Here is a 17,904-nt window from a genome sequence, read left to right on the forward strand (position 1 = left end):
CAGTGAGCTTCCCTTTGGGAATGAACGCCCCACTTGCTTGTGTGTTTCAGGATGGAAGGAGGAGAGCTCTTTGACAGGGTGGTGGGGAATAAACGGCTGAAGGAAGCCACCTGCAAACTGTATTTTTATCAGATGCTCCTGGCTGTACAGGTAAGAGAAGCCCTCAATTCCATGACAGCCTGCTTTCTATTAGGCAGATCACTCTCTGAGTGAGATAGAAACTGAGGGACTGGGAACTCAAACTCAAGAGAGATTCTGTGTGTTTATTGTTCTGTTTTTGGTAGCAGTATCCTGCACCTTGACCCAGGTGTCAAAGCTCTTGCTTTTTAGAGACAGGAATAAAGGGAACTGAAGAAATAAACACACAGAACTGGGAGTGGTGGCGCACACTTATAATCCCAGTACTGAGGAGGCTGAGACAGGAGGATCGCAGGCTCGCGGCCAGCCTCAGCTACTTAGACCCTCTGCAGTTTAGTGAGATATTGTTTCAAAATAAAGAAAAAAAGTCGAGCTGGCAGTTTATCTCAGAGGTAGAACATCCCAGGGTTCAATCCCTGGTACTGGAAAAAACAAACAAATAAACAAAACACCACACATAATCCCATGCCTTCTCTCTTTAGCTTGGAGTCCTTTCTGGCGGTGCATTGATTTCTACATCTGCCTCATCCATGTAGAAATCTCCCTCTTCAAGCCGGGCGTGGTGGCGCACGCTTGTAATCCCCGTGCTTGGGAGGCTGAGACAGGAGGATGGCGCGGGTTCAAAGCCAGCCTCAGCTACTTAGTGAGGCTCTCAGCAACTTAGTGAGACCCTGTTTCCAAATAAAATATAAAAAAAGTTTGGGGGTCTAGCCTGGAAGTAGAAAGCCCCTGGGTTCCACCCCCAGTACCACACACACACACACAAAAAAAAAAAACAAAAAAAAAAAAACAAAGAAATCTCCCTCTTCAGCTGGGCATAGGTGGTGCACACCTGTAATCTCAGTACTTGGGAGGCTAAAACAGGAGGATCACAGGCTCAAGGCCAGCCTTAGGAACTTAGCAAGATCCTGTTTCAAAATAAAGAATAAAAAGTCTGGCTGCAGGTGTAGCTCAGAAGTAGAATGTCCCTGGGTTCCATCCCAGTACTGCCAAAAAAAAAAAAAAAAAAAAAAAAAGAATTTTTCCTTCAGCCTCCAGGAACCTCCAGAGACATGATTGGAACACCTTCCCTATCCCACCCCTGTTCTTTTTTCTTTTTTCTTTTTCTTCTGCATTTTTGAGTTTAAAACCCAGGACTTCATGCATGCGAGGCAGGCGCTGTACCATTGAGCTACATTCTCAAATGCTAAGTCCTCAGCTCCCCTTACTTGGTACTAGAGATTGAACCCAGGGTTATTCCACCTCTAAGCCATATTCCAGGCCTTTTTACTTTTAATTTTTAAAAATTTATTTATTTATTTATTTTTGTGGTACTGGGGATGGAACCCAAGGACCTACCTCTGGGCTACACCCCTGACCTATTTTATATTTTATTTGGAAACAGGATCTCACTAAGTTGCTGAGAGGCTCACTAAGAAGCTGAGGCTGGCTTTGAGTCTGTGCAATCCTCCTGTTTCACCCTCCCAGAGGCATTCTACCTGAGCTACACCCCTACACCTATTTTTTAGTCCTTTTTATGTTTGAAACAGGGACTCACTAAGTTGCGAAGGGCCTCACTAAGTAGGTTGACTTTCTGATACTTTTCTGATGAGAAGTAGCAGTGTAGTTTTGTAATTGGCCTCAATCAAAGGTAGTGTCTGTCTCTCTCTCTCTCTCTCTCTCTCTGTATGTATATGTATATATATATATATATATATATATAATATATATATATATATAGTTTGTTTTTTTTTGCATTACTGGGGATGTACTACCTCCAAGCTCCGCCCCCAGCCCTATTTTTTATTCTTTATTTTGAAACGGGGTCTCACTGAGTTGCAAAGAGCCTCACTAAGTAGCCAAGGCTGCCAACGAACTGCGATCCTCCTGTCTCAGCCTCCCAAATGCTGTGATTACAAGCGTGCGCCACCACGCCTGGCCACTCCTTGCCCTTTTTATGTTTTTTTTTTTTTAAACAGAGTTTTGCTAGGTTGCGGTGACTTGCAAGTTGCTGAGGCTGTCCTCAAATCGGAGATCATCCTGTCTCACCCTCCCAGCTACTGGGATTATAGACAGGTGTCACTATTTCCAGCTTCTTTTTCTTTTTTTTTTTCCTTTTTTATATGATACTAGGGATTGATCTCAGAGACATTCTGCAATTAAGCTACATCCCTAACTCTTTTATGTTTATTTTTTAATTTTTTATTTTGAGACAGAGTCTTGCTAAATTGCCCAGGCTGGCCTTGACTTTTGCTATCTTCCTGCCTCAGATTCCTGAGTTGCTGGAGTAAGAATATAATTAGGTCTTTTCTATCAAAGAAACAGCCTCACTTAAGCTCTATTTTATAATGGAGTCCTTTATGCCAGGCATTGTGGTGCACGCTTGTAATCCCAGCATCCGGGAGGCCGAGACAGGAGGATCACAGTTCACAGACAGCCTCAGCTACTTAGTGAGGCCCTTTGCAACTCAGTGAGACCCTGTTTCAAAATAAAAGATAAAAAATAGGGCCGGGGGCAGAGCTTGGAGGTAGCATTTTTTTGGGCAACAAAAAATGCTGTTGTATACTTTATGTGCACTTATATATTTTCTATTTATTTATTTATTTATTTAGCGGGTCTGCGGATGGAACCCAGGGGCATTCAACCTCCGAGCTACATCCCCTGCCCTATCTTTTATTCTTTATTTTGAAATCGAGTTTCACTGAGTTGCAGAGGGCCTCACTAAGTAGCTGAGGCTGTCCGCGAACTGTGATCCTCAGGTCTCAGCCTCCCGAATGGTGGGATTGCAAGTGTGCGCCACCACGCCCGGCTATATTATCTTGCTTTTAAACCAATGTAAACACAATTTAAATTGCCAACAAAATTGATTTAGCATTAAAAAAAAGTCTTTGTGGAAAACATAAATCCAAGGGTCCTGCTTTTTTTCACGTGTAGTATCTTCATGAGAATGGCATTATACATCGGGACCTAAAGCCAGAGAATGTTTTACTTTCATCTCAAGAAGAGGACTGTCTTATAAAGGTAAAGAATTTGTTCCCTTTTTTTTTGTGGGTTTAGGGATGGAACCCAGGGGCATTTGACCTCCAAGCTACACCTCCAGCCCTATTTTCTATTCTTTATTTTGAAACAGGGTCTCACTAACTTGCACAGGACCTTACTGAGTAGCTGAGGCTGTCTGTGAACCACGATCCTCTGGTCGCAGCCTCCCAAATGCTGGGATGACAAGCGTGCACCACCGCGCCCGGCTAGGAATTTGTTCTTTATATGGCCACTCCAATAGAAATTGTCTTTTGATTCCTCACATTAAAATGGGAGCAAAGTTGTATGTGGTAGCACATGCCTGTAATTGGGAGTACAGGGGAGGCTGAGTCAGGAGGATCAGAGGTTTAGCCAGACTGTGTTTCAAAATAAAAAAAATAAGCCGGGCGTGGTGGCGCACGCTTGTAATCCCCGCGCTTGGGAGGTTGAGACAGGAGGATTGCACAGGTTCGAAGCCAGCCTCAACAACTTAGTTAGTGAGGCTCTCTGCAACTTAGTAAGACCCTGTTTCCAGATAAAATATAAAATAGGTCTGGGAGTATAGCCCAGAGGTAGAAGGCCTCTGGGTTCTACCCCCAGTACTACGAAAAAAAAAAAAAAAATAATAAATAAATAAAAATAAAAATAAAAAAATATAAAAATAGGTCTGGGAGTATAGCCCAGAGGTAGAAAGCCTCTGGGCTCAACCCCCAGTACCACCCAAAAAATAAAATAAAATAAATAAAAAATAAAGAATAAATAAAAAAAAGAAAAAAAAAAGATTTAGTAGAACGTCCCTGGGTTCAATCCTCAGTACCAAAAAAGGGGAAGGGGACATAAAAAGGTCAGAGGGAAAAAGGAGGGGTCTAAGTGGACAAGGGAATCACATATTCTGTCTTGTCCTTCTCAAGTCTGGCTTCACTTTAGAATCTTCTGTTAGAATTACGAAGTCAACACGGACAGCCTCAGCTATTTAGTGAGGCCCTTCACAACTCAGTGAGACCCTGTTTCAAAATTAAGAATAAAAAATCGGGCAGGGGGTGTAGCTCGGAGGTCAAATGCCTTTGGTTTCCAGCCCCAGACCCGCAAAAAAAAAAAAAAAAAAAGAAAAGGAATTACAACGTCATTCAGCCCAGTCAATCAATCAGAGTACCCAGGCTGCACCTTAGAATCTGAGAGTGACCTCTGAGTGCAAGACTATTCTGCCAAGCTCTGTAGTTATCCCGTGATATAGTCAAGTGTGAGAGCCCGGGCTCTTCGAACCATGTGTAACTAATTAGAATCCTAGCATGTTTGTGATAGGGACTTTGAACTTTTTTTTTTTTTTGGTGGTACTGGTGTTCCTGGAAGCCCTGCTACCTCCGGGCTACACTCTCAGACCTATTTTATACTTTTTTATTTGGAAACAGGGTCTCTTAAGCCAGCGCGGCTAGCTTCAAACCTGCGCGATCCTCCTGTCTCCACAATGCCCGGTGACTTTGAACTTTTTGTAAGGTTACAAAGGTAAATTGGAGAACCTGAGTCTTGAGACTCCTAGGTTTAGGGATTTTGTTTATTTTTATTTTTTGTGGTACTAAGGATTGAACTCAAGTGAATTCTACCTCCAAGCCAAACTCCCCAGCCTTATTTTATTAATTTATTTTTTAAATTTTGAAACAAGCCAGGCGAGGTGGCGCATGCTTATAATGCCAACATTTGGTTGGCTGAGACAGTTTGTGGACAGCCTCAGCTACTACTTAGTGAGGCCTTTTGCAACTCAGTGAGACCCTATTTACAAATAAAAAGAATACAAAATAGGGCTGGGGGTTTAACCCGGAGATAAAATACCCCTGAGTTCCAAAACCAGTACCGCAAAAAAAAAAAAAAAAAAAAGAAAAAAAAAGAAAAGAAAAAGAAACAGAGTCTTTCCAGGTTACTGAGAGACTCACTGAGTTGCCTAGGATGTCCTCAAACCTACAATCCTCTTGTCTCAGCTCCCAAGTACTGGGATTACAAACAGGTGCCACCATACCTTTCTCAGAGATATTATTTTAAGGAAAATTAAGTCTTTTAGGACCAGCAGACCATGGTCATCTTTTTATTTAATTGACAGTATAGAAATTTATTCCTCTTGTTCTTTGTTTTAGATTACCGATTTTGGGCAGTCCAAGATTCTGGGGGAGACTTCTCTCATGAGGACCCTGTGTGGTACCCCCACTTACCTAGCTCCCGAGGTTCTTCTTTCTGCTGGGACCTCCGGGTACAACCGTGCCGTGGACTGCTGGAGCCTAGGAGTTATTCTCTTTATCTGGTAAGAGAAGTTTTCATTGCTTTCTATCTGGTCAGACGTCATGAGACGTATAAGCATGTTCAGGTAGAGAGCTTGTGTTTGAATTAGGTCACTTTTTGACCATGGATTGAAAGACAAAACCTAATTTTTCATGATGCTGAAAAAAAAAAGAAATGGATATCTGTGAATGCCTCTGAGAATGCCACTTGATTTCTCTCCCTTTCTCTCTCTACCAATGTTAAGCCTTAGTGGGTATCCACCTTTCTCTGAGCATAAGACTCAAGTGTCCCTGAAGGATCAGATCACCAGTGGAAAATACAACTTCATTCCCGAAGTCTGGGCAGATGTCTCAGAGAAGGGTATGGATACGAAAGGGTTAAGAATTTGTGGTTCGCGAAGATGTGGGCGTGCTGTCGGTGGGAGTTTCTTTTCCAACTCTGTGATGTTTTCACCTGTCAACCCTGTTCGCTCATTAAGTCTTGCACCATTTGAGAAGCAGAGGAAATTATTCCGAGTGTGGGTTCCAGAGCCTGAGCTCGAGATCTGGGTCTTCTATTTCCTAGCTGTGTGACCCTAGGCAAGTTATTTAACCTCTCTGAGCCTCCAGTTTTCTTTATTTGTAAAGAAAGCCCTCCAGAGTCTTCACCTTCAAGGGTTTGGGGAGGGTTGAGTAAAATGTATACAAGTGCCTCATACCTGTTGAAGTGTGAAAAGCATAGATAGCTTTTGAGTTGCAAACTTTCCTTTGAGTAAATAACATTTAAACTACTCAATGTCATTAGTTACTTAGTATTTTATAATAAAAAGAAATGCAACCTTATTACTTCCTGAGGTGAAAGCGGAAGGTTGAAACTAAGTTTCTAGTAACATAACATAGGCAATTGTTAAGTATCTGCAGTCCTCAATACTTACATTGTTGCAGAATACAAGGCAGCCTGCAGCTGTTGCTGAAGCGGTCAGGCTTCATTTTGGACTCTTCTGCCTTTCCAAGCAGCCCCTCTCTGGCAGAGGGGTTCTTGCCATTAATCCTTGGTGCTCAGGAAGAGTTTGCTACACATTCTGAGCGTCTTCGACCTGGGCATAAGTTCAGCCTCAGTTAGTGTCATCATGAGTCCGGCAACAGAGAAACGCACTAAGGGAGAGACGGAGAGCCTCGCTATCATGCCTGGTGTTCAGAGTCCTCCTAATACTGAGAGCCGGAAGGACACTGGGGGCCGCGCCTGCTCTCTGCTGCCTCCGTGATGATCTTTCTGGATGGTGGCCTGTAATTGTGGCAAACTTTAATATTGCTGATTTAATGTCTTTAGCCTTTTCACGACAACTTGTTCATTTCTCTTGTTACCTTAGCTCTGGACCTAGTCAAGAAGTTGCTGGTGGTTGATCCAAAGGCACGGTTCACAACGGAGGAGGCCTTAAGTCACCCGTGGCTTCAGGTGGGCTCGGGGCAGGGCTTGCTCATGTCAAATGTATGGGGAGCCCCGAGCAAGGCGGTAGAGGATGGAAACACAATCTTTGCATTGTCTCTGCTGCGGTCATTTGTTTAGATTGAGCTCCAGCTGTATGGGGTGTGTGGGGGGCATTCAGCCTTTGTGATATCACCCTTAGCTTTTGGAGAGACAAGCTCACCTCATAGCCTCTTCTGGTTCCTCTTGGCTGCCCTCCACGTCTGCAGCTTGGCTGTGCCCCTTAGGCTGTCCTGGCTCCACCCCCAGCTGCGGCCCTTCCCTCCATCTCCCTCTGACAGGTGGATGGGGCCCGCTGTACTCTGGCCAACTTCAGCCGGGGAGCCCGAGGGGGACAGCCTCCCGGGGAAGAAGATTGGGTATAAAGGGTCCCAGCTCTTGTTCCCGGTGAATGAGTCAGCATGCCCTGAATGCACACTGTCACCTGTACACACACACACACACACACTCTCTCTCTCTCTCTCTATCTCTCTCTCTCTCATGTGTGATTTTGGGGATTGAACCCAGGGACATTTCTGCCTCCAAGCTACACCCTCAGTCCTTTCTTTTGAAACAGTCTCACTAAGTTGTAAAGGGCCTCGCTAAGTTGCTGAGGCTGGCAGCGAACCTCCTGTCCTCCTGTCTCAGCCTCCCAGGTACTGAAATTACAAGTGTGTGCCACCATGCCCGGCTAACATCATTTAATTTTAATGACAACTTATTGTTCATAGTTTGTTCATCTTGGGAGGATGAGCTTTGCTCATGGTGTCTAGGCAGGCTCAGTGACGCTTTGGAATGGAATTTGCACCCCTCCTTTGTGTGTGCGCGCGTGCGCGTGTGTGTTTGTGGTGCTGGGGATTGAACTCAGTAGAATTCTACTTCAGAGCTACACCCCTAGACCAGCCCTATTTTTATTCTTTATTTTGAAACAGGGCCTCACTAAGTAGCTGAGGCTGGCTGCAAATCTGTGATCCTCCCGTCTCAGGCTCCCATGTACTGGGATTACAAGCGTGTGCCACTATGCCTGCCCCACCCCTTTTAAATTTTTGTTTTGAAACAGTATTGTCAGGTTGCTAAGAGTCTCGCTAAGTGGCTGAGACTGGCTGCAAATGTGTGATCCTCCTGTCTCACCTTCCCAAGTACTGGGATTACAGGCATGTGCCACCACCCCTGGCGGCTATGCCCTTTTCTATTAACTTTTTTTTTTTTTTTTTTTTTGGTGGTACTGGGGTTCCTGGAAACCCTTCTCCGGGCTACACTCCCAGACCTATTTTATATTTTTATTTGGAAACAGGCTCTCTTAAGCCAGCATGGCTGGCTTCGAACCAGTGTGATCCTCCTGTCTCCGCCCCCCAAGCGCGGGGATTACAAGCGTGCCCACCATGCCCGGCTCTATTAACTTTCTTTTGGGGATGAAGGTTTTAACTAGGTGGCTTGAGCAAGAGATTGTCACTCTGAGGATTACTGCTTCACAAATGCTTTGGGCAACGCAGTCTCAGCTTTGTATTTCTGGAATTTAGGGGAGGCTGTACCCATACTTCTAATCCTCCACACCTAACAGCCAGCTCAAGTTGAGACATTAAAAAAAAAAAGATATATTGCCGGGCGTGGTGGTGCACGCTCATAATCCCCGCGCTTGGGAGGCGGAGACAGGAGGATCGCGCAGGTCCGAAGCCAGCTGCGCGCGCTGGCTTAGGAGACCTTGTTTCCAAATAAAAATGTAAAAATAGGTCTGGGTGTGTAGCCCGGGAGTAGAAGGGCTTCCAGGAACCCCGGTACCACCAAAATAAATAAATAAATAAATAAATAAATAAATAAATATAAAAAAAAGATATATGTTTTTCGGTGTTGTCGTGGAAATAGCAGTTCCCCTCCCTGAAAAAATTTGTCAGATGATTTTGTATTTAATAGACCACACAGATCTGAGACAGCAGGATCTTGGAGAAAGGAGTTTCAAAACAAAGGCTACCTTTGCATGCTGGGATTTAATTTTGTTGAGAGAGAGAAACACACCTCTTGGCTCTTTTCATATTCCACATAGAAAAGCGCTTGGGGTCCATGTGTAGAGAGGTTGAGGGGCTGTATTAGGATTAAAAAAATATAGATCTGGGCAGTGAGGCTTGGGAACAGAGTTCGCATCTGCCTGAAATTTATGAGCCAGCATAGCTTATTTTTCTTGTCCTTTTTGTCTCCAAAGGAATCTGTTATTCACAACCAAGGAAGGTGAGGTTCAGCTCCGCCGCAGGGGTCTCCTGTGAATACTCCTTTGTCTGCATTTTTTGTTGTTGCCAAAGGTGGAGCCAACACTGAATGAGGACAAGGATACAGATCAGCTGTCTAAAACATCTGTTAGTGGCGGTTAGGTTTTATTTTGGGAAAGTTAGTGTTTTTAAGGAGACATAGTTCTGTGGGTCCGGCACTGGGCTGAGCATTGAGAATGGAGTTCTGGTCTCTGTTTTGTAGTTAACAGTGTCCATTGGGGAGCACCCCTTATATCCTCTTTTTTGCCTGATGTTTAGTACCTGAGATAAAGGATTCCTTCCTCCTTGTCTTTCAGGGATAATTTAATACTTTGGATCATAGGGATCTCATAGGGAGGGCATTTATAGATAAGTTTTGCTACCTGTGCTACCAATGAGCTGCGTTTTCATATTATTGGGAATGGATGACTTGTAGATATAGGCCGAAAAAGACTTGGGAGCACTGAAAGGCATCCCGGAGAAGGGGATTTGTGATACTCAGCTTTCTAGTACTGTTAACTTAAAAAGAGAAAAAGGGAGCCAGGCGTAGGGGTGCACGCTTGTAATCCCAATACTTGGGAGGCTGAGACAGGAGGATCGCAGGTTGAGGACAGCCTCAGCAAATAGTGAGATTCTCATTAACCTAGCAAGACAATGTTTAAAAAAAAAAAAAAAAGGGGGATAGAGGTGTAGCTCAGAGGTAGAATGCTCCTGGGTTCAAATCTCAGAGAGAGAGTTTTTTTTTTTTTTTTTCTCTCACAGTTTTGGAAGTTTCTGTGACTTAATGGGCTCTGTTGTTGTTTTGGGCCCGTGGTGAGGCAGCACATCCTGACAGGAGTCTGTGTCCTCCAACCTGAGATCCCATAGTCTCAGCCTCCTACGAAGTGGGATTATAGGCATGCACCGCCGCACCAGTTTGGGGGCCCGAGTCTCACACGTGGGCCTTTGGGGACACTTATCTAAACCCTAGCAGCATTCCATTGTGGTTTCATTTGTTTGTGCATTTTTTCCTTTAGAGCTTGTGCCTCAAGTGCAGTTAGGTACCATAGATGTAAAGATAAATCAGAGAAGCCCCCATGATTGGGACCTGACAGTGGATCAGAGTGGACTCTGCAGCTGGGGCTGATGTATGGCCCGCGTAGTAGTAGGGCTGGGTGCAGAGCACTGCAGCCAGCAGGAGGCAGGGCCACTGCCCGCAGGGCCTGGGACCCACATTTCACTTGGTGTGAAGAGGTCCGAAGGCTGCATGGCCCAGCAGCAATATGGGGGTGACAGCATTTTCAAACACATCTGGAGTCCCCCTGCTGGGAGGCCCTGGTGCCTGTTGAGTGGCTGGCATCTGGGGGTGCCCAGGAGTATTTGTTCACTGAATGAACGAGGAAGGTGGGTGCGGTGGCCCAGCAGGAAGGCAGGGAGGGCATTCCTGATGGAGGCTGATGTGAACCTGTGTAGCGGGAAAGAAGGGGGGGGGGTTCAAAGAGATCCTGCGGCCATGGGGGAGGTTGGAGGGTCTCCAGGTGAGCGTGGTGCTTCCAAAAAAGGCGGTGGGAGCTACTCTGAGCAGTCCAGTCAGAGAGTGATTGAAGCAGTGGTACCATCTCCAGCTACTGGAGAAGAAGAGAGAGGAACTCGTTCTGAGTCTTGTAGTATAGTAGATTTCCTATGACATGAAATTGCTGGATGTTGGCGGCCTCTTCCTGTGTCGCTTTCCCCACACGCCGTGGTCCACTTGAGTTAGGGGCAGATGGAAGGTACATGGGCTTTGGAATCAAACTGCTCTGGGCCTGTATTTTGCACATGGCACTTGGGAGGGGCTGAACTGGGCTTCTGGCCAGCCCCAAAGCCCACATTCCTAGTTACAGATGTTTCAGATTTCTGAAGCTGGGAGACCTGCACCAGGCTTTCTTGCCGGGCTCCCGAAGGCAAGTCATTGCTCCCTGCAGAATGGAGCATTCAGGGAGGCAGCAGAGACCTCCACACACATCTGGGCCCAGGTCGTCTGCTCATTTACCCTCGCTCCAGGCTCTCTCCCGCAGCACACAGCTCCTGCAGTGCTCTGTCCTGTTCATTGTTCTTTGTTAGATCTGAGTTTGGGGTGTCTCAGACTTACTGTCCTTGCCGACCCGGCAACTTGTACAGCACCTGCTGTGTTGTTTTCTTAGGGTGCTGAGTCAGTTCTTGGGGTGGCCTGGGTAACTGGCCTTGTCGTTAGAAAGAGAAGGGGGTTCTGGAAGAACTTGGGGAGCTGTATGGAGCCTGCCCCAACCTCTGACCCCCTGATTGCTATCTCTCAGGGTCTGGGATTCTGGTTTTGAAATTCCTTTTTTTTTTTTTTTTTTTTGGTGGTACTGGGGGTGGAACCCAGAGGCTTTCTACCTCCGGGCTATGCTCCCAGACCTTTTTTATACTTTATTTGGAAACAGGGTCTCACTAAGTTGCTGAGAGCCTCACTAAGTAGCTGAGGCTGGCTTTGAACCTGTGCGATTCTCCTGTCTCAGCCTCCCAAGCGCAGGGATTACAAGCGCGCGCCACCACGCCTGGCTATTTATGTTTTTAATTTCTTCACAGGATGAAGACATGAAAAGAAAGTTTCAGGATCTTCTGGCCAAGGAGAATCCATCGACGGCTGCACCCCAGGTCCCAGCCCCGATATCCCTGCTGATTTCCACTGATCATTGAGGATAGACTAGGTTTAAAGAGCTGATGAGCAAGACGGATGAGTTTAAAGATTCTCTGCGCTGGCGATTGCTTACTGGTTTTTAAAGATACGGTGTAGTAGATACTTAGTTTCTTGATGTGCCTCAGGACTCTTATTTGCTTTAGTCACACAGGGTGTGTTTAATACTTAGCAAAGCACAGCTAGGGGCCGTCCTGAAGGCAGCACTGAATATTCTGCTAGAGGCTCAGATTTAAATTTGTTGGACTATTTAAAATTTGAACAGATGTTTCGTGATTTCTTTTTTCTTTCCTTTTCCTCCCTCCTCTTTTTTTTTTTATGTACTGAGATTGAACCAAGGGGCTTTCTACCTCTGAGCTATCCCTCCACCCAGCCCTTTTTATATTTTGCTTCAAAACAGGGTCTTGCTAGATTGCTGAGCACCTTGCTGAATTGGTGAGAATAACTCCGATCTGCAATCCTCCTGTCTCAGCCTCTCGAGTACTGAGATTACAGGTGTGCACCACCACTAAACTTGCCTATGATTTTTATTTTTATTTTTTATTTTTATTTATATATATATATTTTTGGTGGTACTGGGGTTCCTGGAAGCCCTTCTACCTCTGGGCTACACTTCCAGACCTATTTTTACATTTTTATTTGGAAACAGGGTCTCCTAAGCCAGCGCACACTGCTGGCTTCAAACCTGCGTGATCCTCCTGTCTCTGCCTCCCAAGCACAGGGATTATAAGTGTGCGCCACCACGCCTGGCTTGCCCATGGTTTAAAAAATTTTTTTTTTCTTTCGGTAGTGGAGATGGAACCCAGGGGCATTCTGCCTCAAAACTACTCCCCCAGCTCAGATTTTTAAAAAATTTCTTTACTTATTTATTTATTTTGGTGGTGTTGGAGGTAGAACCCAGTGGCTTCTTACCACTGGGCTATACTCCCAGACCTATTTTATATTTTATTTGGAAACAGGGTCTCACTAAGTTGCTGGGGCTGGCTTCGAATCTGCGCGATCCTCCTGTTTCCGCCTCCCAAGCGCGGGGGTTACAAGTGTGCGCCACCACGCCCGGCTTATTCTTTATTTTGACAGGATCTCACTGGGTTGCAAAGGCCCTCATTAAGTAGCTGAGGCTGTCCACAAACTGTGATCCTCCTGTCTCAGATTCCCAAATGCTGGGAGTACAAGGGTGTGCCACCATGCCTGGCTTTGGCTCTTTTTTAAAAATAATTTTATTCCTCTAAGAGGTTTTTGTAAGTATATATTGGTATCTATTCATTATAAGTGAGAGAGAAATTCTATATATACATATATTCTTTATTTTTCTTTTTTGTGTGGTACTAGGGATTGATCTCAGGTTTCATGCATGCTGGGCAAGCATTCTACCACTAAGATACTTACCCAGCTCTTTTTCTTTTCTTTTTTCTTTTTCTTTTTTTTTTTTTTGGAGGGGTACTGGGGATTGAACCCAGAGGCATTCTACCTCTGAGCTACACACCCCAGTCCTTTTCACATTTTATTTTTTATTTTCAATTTTTTTGTGGTACTAGGAAAGGAATCCAGGGGCATTCTACCTCTGAGCTACCTCCACGACCCTATTTTTTATTCTTATTTTTAAAAAAAGTCTCACTGCAAAGTACCTCACTAATAGCTGAGGCTGTCCTCAAACCTTGATCCTTCTGTCTCAGCCTCCCAAATGTTGGGATTACAAGCGTGCCCCATCACGCCTGGCTTCACTTTTTATTTTGAAACAGGGACTCGCTAAATTGCTGAGGGAGGGCTTCAATACCTGAGGCTGCCCTTGAACCAGTGATCTTTCTGTCCCAGCCTCCCAAGTACTGGGATTACAGCTGTGTGCCACCCTGTCGGGCCTTTGGTTGTCCTCCTCCTCCTCCTCCTCCTCCTCCTCCTCCTCCTCCTCCTCCTCCTCCTTCATTTTATTTTTTGCAGTAGTAGGGATTGAGCCTAGGGGTATTCTACCTCTGAACTATACCCCCAGTCCTATTTTTTATTCTATATTTTGAAACAGGGTCTCATTAAGTTGTGGAGGGCCTCACTAAGTCACTGAGGCTGGCTACAAACCTTGGATCCTCCTGTCTCAGCTTCCCAAGTACTGGGATTATAAGCATGTGCCACCAAACCCAGCTCTCATGCCAGGCTTTTAATTTATTTTGAGACAGAGTCTTGCTAAGTTGTCTGGAATGGCCTCCAACTGCCTTGTCTGTCTGTCTGTCTGTCTCTCTCTTTCTCTCGTACTGGAGATTGAACCCAGGGGCATTCTACCTCTGAGCTATAGCCCATTCCCAGACCTATTTTATATTTATCTTGAAAGAGTCTCACTAGGTTGCTGAGAGACTCGCTAAGTTGCCAAGGCTGTCCTTGAACATGCTATCTTCCTATCTCAGCCTCCCAAGTACTGGGATTACAAGCGTGCAGCCCTACACCTGGCTCCTCAGCTTCTTGAGTAGCTAGTACTACAGGCGTGTGCCACTGTGTGTGGCTCCTGTTTTGTTTTCCCCTTGGTGCTGGGGATTGAACTCAGGACCCTAGTGCATTGCTAAGCACACCCTTTACTACTAAACTACTACCTAGCCCCTATTATCTAATGATGACAAGTTGGAAATTCATTAATACACTGAACCTACTGAACACCATAGCTTAGCAACAGCTGCTGTGGGCTCCCCCTGTGATCTGTGGCCAACTGGAGGCTGCCACTGCCCAGTTTTATGAGAGAGCATTGCTCAACATATTACTAGCCTGGAAAGGATCCAGATTCACCAAGTTGAATTTCTGTTGTCTGTGTATTGCTTTTACACCATCGTAAAGTAAAAAAAAAAAATCATAGTCACCAAGCATGGTGGTGCACACCTATAATCCCAGTACTTGGGAGGCTGAGACAGGAGGATCACAGGCTTGAAGCCACCCTCAGCAACTTAGCGAGACTGTTTCCAAGTAAAAAATAAGGCTGGAGGTGTAGCTTGGAGGTAGATCGGCCCTGGGTTCAATCCCTAGCAACACACATGTGCACGTGCGCGTGCATGCACACACACACGCCCACACTCGGAGAAAACTATAGTCAAATTCTGTACATTAGCCACGCATGGTGGCGCACGTTTGTAATCCCCGTGCTTGGGAGGCAGAGACAGGAGGATCATGCAGGTTCGAAGCCAGCCGCGCGCGCTGGCTTAGGAGACCCTGTTTCCAAATGAAAATGTGAAAATAGGTCTGGGAGTGTAGCCCGGAGGTAGAAGGGCTTCCAGGAACCCCAGTACCACCAAAAAAAAAAAAAAAAAAAAAAGACAGAAAAGAATTCTGTACATTATTTATCGACTGGAAGTCACAGGGAGGAAAGTGTCAATTAGATAATCATGTCCAAGTTCAGAGGGGCGTGGTGGGAATTCAGTTGTCAGGACAACTGGTGCTCATTGGTACTTGGGTTCGCATGAAATACCCCCAGTTTATTGGAAGCCTGTTGGGGGATTTTGGTAGAAGCGATGGCTCTCTTTGGAACATTTCCCTCTTTTCCTCTTTCTGCAGCCTTCCACTAGTCGAAAGCGCCCCCTCGAAGAGGAAGCGGAGCACACGGTGACCGCCAAACGCCTGGATGTGCGCTCTGCCGTGCTGTGAGCTGTGTCTTGATTGTGAAGCAGTCCACCTTCTTTCACTCTGCTGTCAACCGTCTTTTCTTTAAGTCTGTTTTTTTTTTTTGTAGTTTGTATTTTAATTATGGGAATGATTGCTTTTCTACAATCATTGATATACAATTAAAAACCTGGTAGAATGTGGGCTTTGTGCTTACACTGGCTGAAGTTTTTTAATTGAATGTCTTTTTTCTTTCCTCTTTTTTTTTTTGGTACATGGAGTTGAACTTGGGCATTCTATGTTTGAGCCACCCCCGAACCCCCACCCTCAGCCTTTTTAAAAAAAATTTGATACAGAGTCTCACTAAGTTGCTGAGGCTGGCCTTCAAACGATCCTCTTGTCTCAGCTTCCTAAGTACTAGAGTTACAGGCATGTGCCATCATGCCCGGCTCTTTTTTTCTCTTTCTTTCTTTTTTATTTTTATTTTGAATGTTAAGGGCTGAGGGTATAGCTAAGTGGCAGAATGCTTACATAGCAGGTTTGATGCCCTAGGTTCTGTTTCCAGCACCAAAACAAAACGAGAGAGAGACAAGTTTAGAGTTGTGTGCCTTTTATCTGGAGTTCTCGCGAGCAGATCGTTCTTTCTGCATGTCACCGTGGTTATAGCCTGTGAAAGCTGAATGTACATTCAGAAGACACCTTAGTGTAGGTCACAGGGAAAGGAGCACGGTGAGGTCGGGGTGGAGTTTGTATTGGCTGGATGCCAAAGATCCCAAGAAATGGTAGGTACTTTTGTTGCTTATAGGATAGACCAGCTTTATTTATTTATTTGTTTATTTATTTATTGGTGCTGGGAATTGAACCCAGGAACAGTCTATCTTCGAGCTATATCCCCCAGCCGTATTTTTGTTTTTGTTTCTGTTTTTTTTGGAAACAGGTTCTTGCTGAATTGCTGAGATCTCGCTAGGTTTCAGAGGCTGGCTTCGAACCTTCAGTACTCCTGTCTCAGCCTCCCCAGTACTGGAGGTTACAGGTGAGTGCCACCACACGCAGCCAGTTTAAAATTTTTTTTTCTTTTTTTTAAATTTAATTTTATTGTTTATTCTTGGTGGTACTGGGGTTCCTGGAGGCCCTTCTACCTCTGGGCTACACTCTCAGACCTATTTTATTTTTGGAAACAGGGTCTCTTACGCCAGCGCGGCTGGCTTCGAACCTGCGCGATCCTCCTGTCTCTGCCTCTCAAGCGCGGGGATTACAAGCGTGCGCCACCACACCCGGCTCAACAGTTTTAAATTTTCATGATCATTCCCATAAAGATGCTTGTCCAGAGTCTCTGCAACCTTGGGACCAGATAAGTCATGAAACTCAGAATTTTTCCAGTTTGAGGAAGGCGATAGAGCGTTTGTATGTCATATGTAACATCCCAGTGAAGCCCTGTAACCACACATGTTAATATTTCTGCAGCAGATTTTCACAGCGAGAGGATAGAGAAAGGTAAGTAGCCTGGGGTCAATATACGTTAGTCTTCTCTGCCAAATGCGTTACAGATGACTTGTTTCTCAGAGCTGTTTGAGTTTTAGAGGTGCAGATAGGGCCTGTGGGATGTCACGGGGACACACTGATGACATGGGCACCCTGTGCAGAGCCCTGTTCTTGACTGCCCTTCCCACAGCAGCCCTATAAGCCAGGTCCTCCAGCTCCTCCTCCCGTACAGGTGAGGAATCCAGGTTTAAACCAGAAGGTAGCCGGGCGTGGTGGCGCATGCTTGTAATCCCCTCGCTTGGGAGGCGGAGACAGGAGGATCGCGCTGGTTCGGAGCCAGCCTTGCTGGCTTAAGAGACCCTGTTTCCAAATTTAAAAATATAAAATAGGTCTGGGAGTGTAGCCCGGAGGTAGAAGGGCTTCCAGGAACCCCAGTACCACCAAACAAACAAACAAACAAACCAGAAGGTAAATTTTCAGCGTCACACAGCTGATAGGTGGCCGAGCTGGGACCCAACCCTGGTCTTTCTGACTCTTAAATATTCTCTGTCTTCCCAGTTCCATGTTGAGTTAGACTTGGATGGTGACTGATGCTGACGGGACATACAAGAGACTGATGTCGGCATCTCTTGTGTGTGTGTGTGTGTGTGGGGGGTACTGGGGATTAAACCCAGGGTCATTCTACCTGAGTTAGATAAGATACCTCAGCCCTGTTTTATTCTTTATTTTGAAACAGGGTCTCAGTGGGTTGCTAAAAGTCTCACTGAGTTGCTGAGTCTGCTGGCGAACCGGTGATTCTCCTGTCTCGGCCTCTCAAGTACTGAGATTACAAGTGTGCGCCACCATGCCCAGCTTGACGTCTACATCTTAAAAAATGCCAGAGTGTTCAGCTATGGGCAGTGAACTGCCAAAAGAAGCTTGTGTTCTTGTCTGTCCAAGTGTATTCAGTCCCTATAGGCTGGCTTTGGGAAAGCCCTCTGATCTGTGGAAGATGGACCCTCCTGGTGGCAAGATTAAGAAAGCCTTCTCGTGTCATCTGATGGAGGATGTGTTTCAGGGTCATAGAAGGCTGGCCTGGGAGCCATCCAGAAT

General features: G+C 45.6%; 1 protein-coding gene across 1 annotated transcript in view; it reads left to right on the plus strand.

The window, feature by feature from the left end:
- The window catches only part of CHEK2 (checkpoint kinase 2), a gene marked incomplete at both ends in the record, with an annotated part of 40,667 nt that extends 25,292 nt beyond the window's left edge, over positions 1–15,375 (plus strand). Inside the window, 7 exons of the mRNA XM_080717793.1 lie at positions 51–150; positions 3,052–3,138; positions 5,262–5,425; positions 5,648–5,763; positions 6,752–6,837; positions 11,655–11,735; positions 15,286–15,375. Coding sequence (XP_080573919.1) covers positions 51–150; positions 3,052–3,138; positions 5,262–5,425; positions 5,648–5,763; positions 6,752–6,837; positions 11,655–11,735; positions 15,286–15,375 — 724 coding nt within the window. The remainder of the gene's footprint in view (positions 1–50; positions 151–3,051; positions 3,139–5,261; positions 5,426–5,647; positions 5,764–6,751; positions 6,838–11,654; positions 11,736–15,285) is intronic.
- Between the last annotated feature and the right edge of the window lie 2,529 nt (positions 15,376–17,904).

The sequence above is a fragment of the Muscardinus avellanarius genome (genome assembly GCF_963383645.1).
Source record: "Muscardinus avellanarius genome assembly, chromosome: 21".
Taxonomy (NCBI): domain Eukaryota; kingdom Metazoa; phylum Chordata; class Mammalia; order Rodentia; family Gliridae; genus Muscardinus; species Muscardinus avellanarius.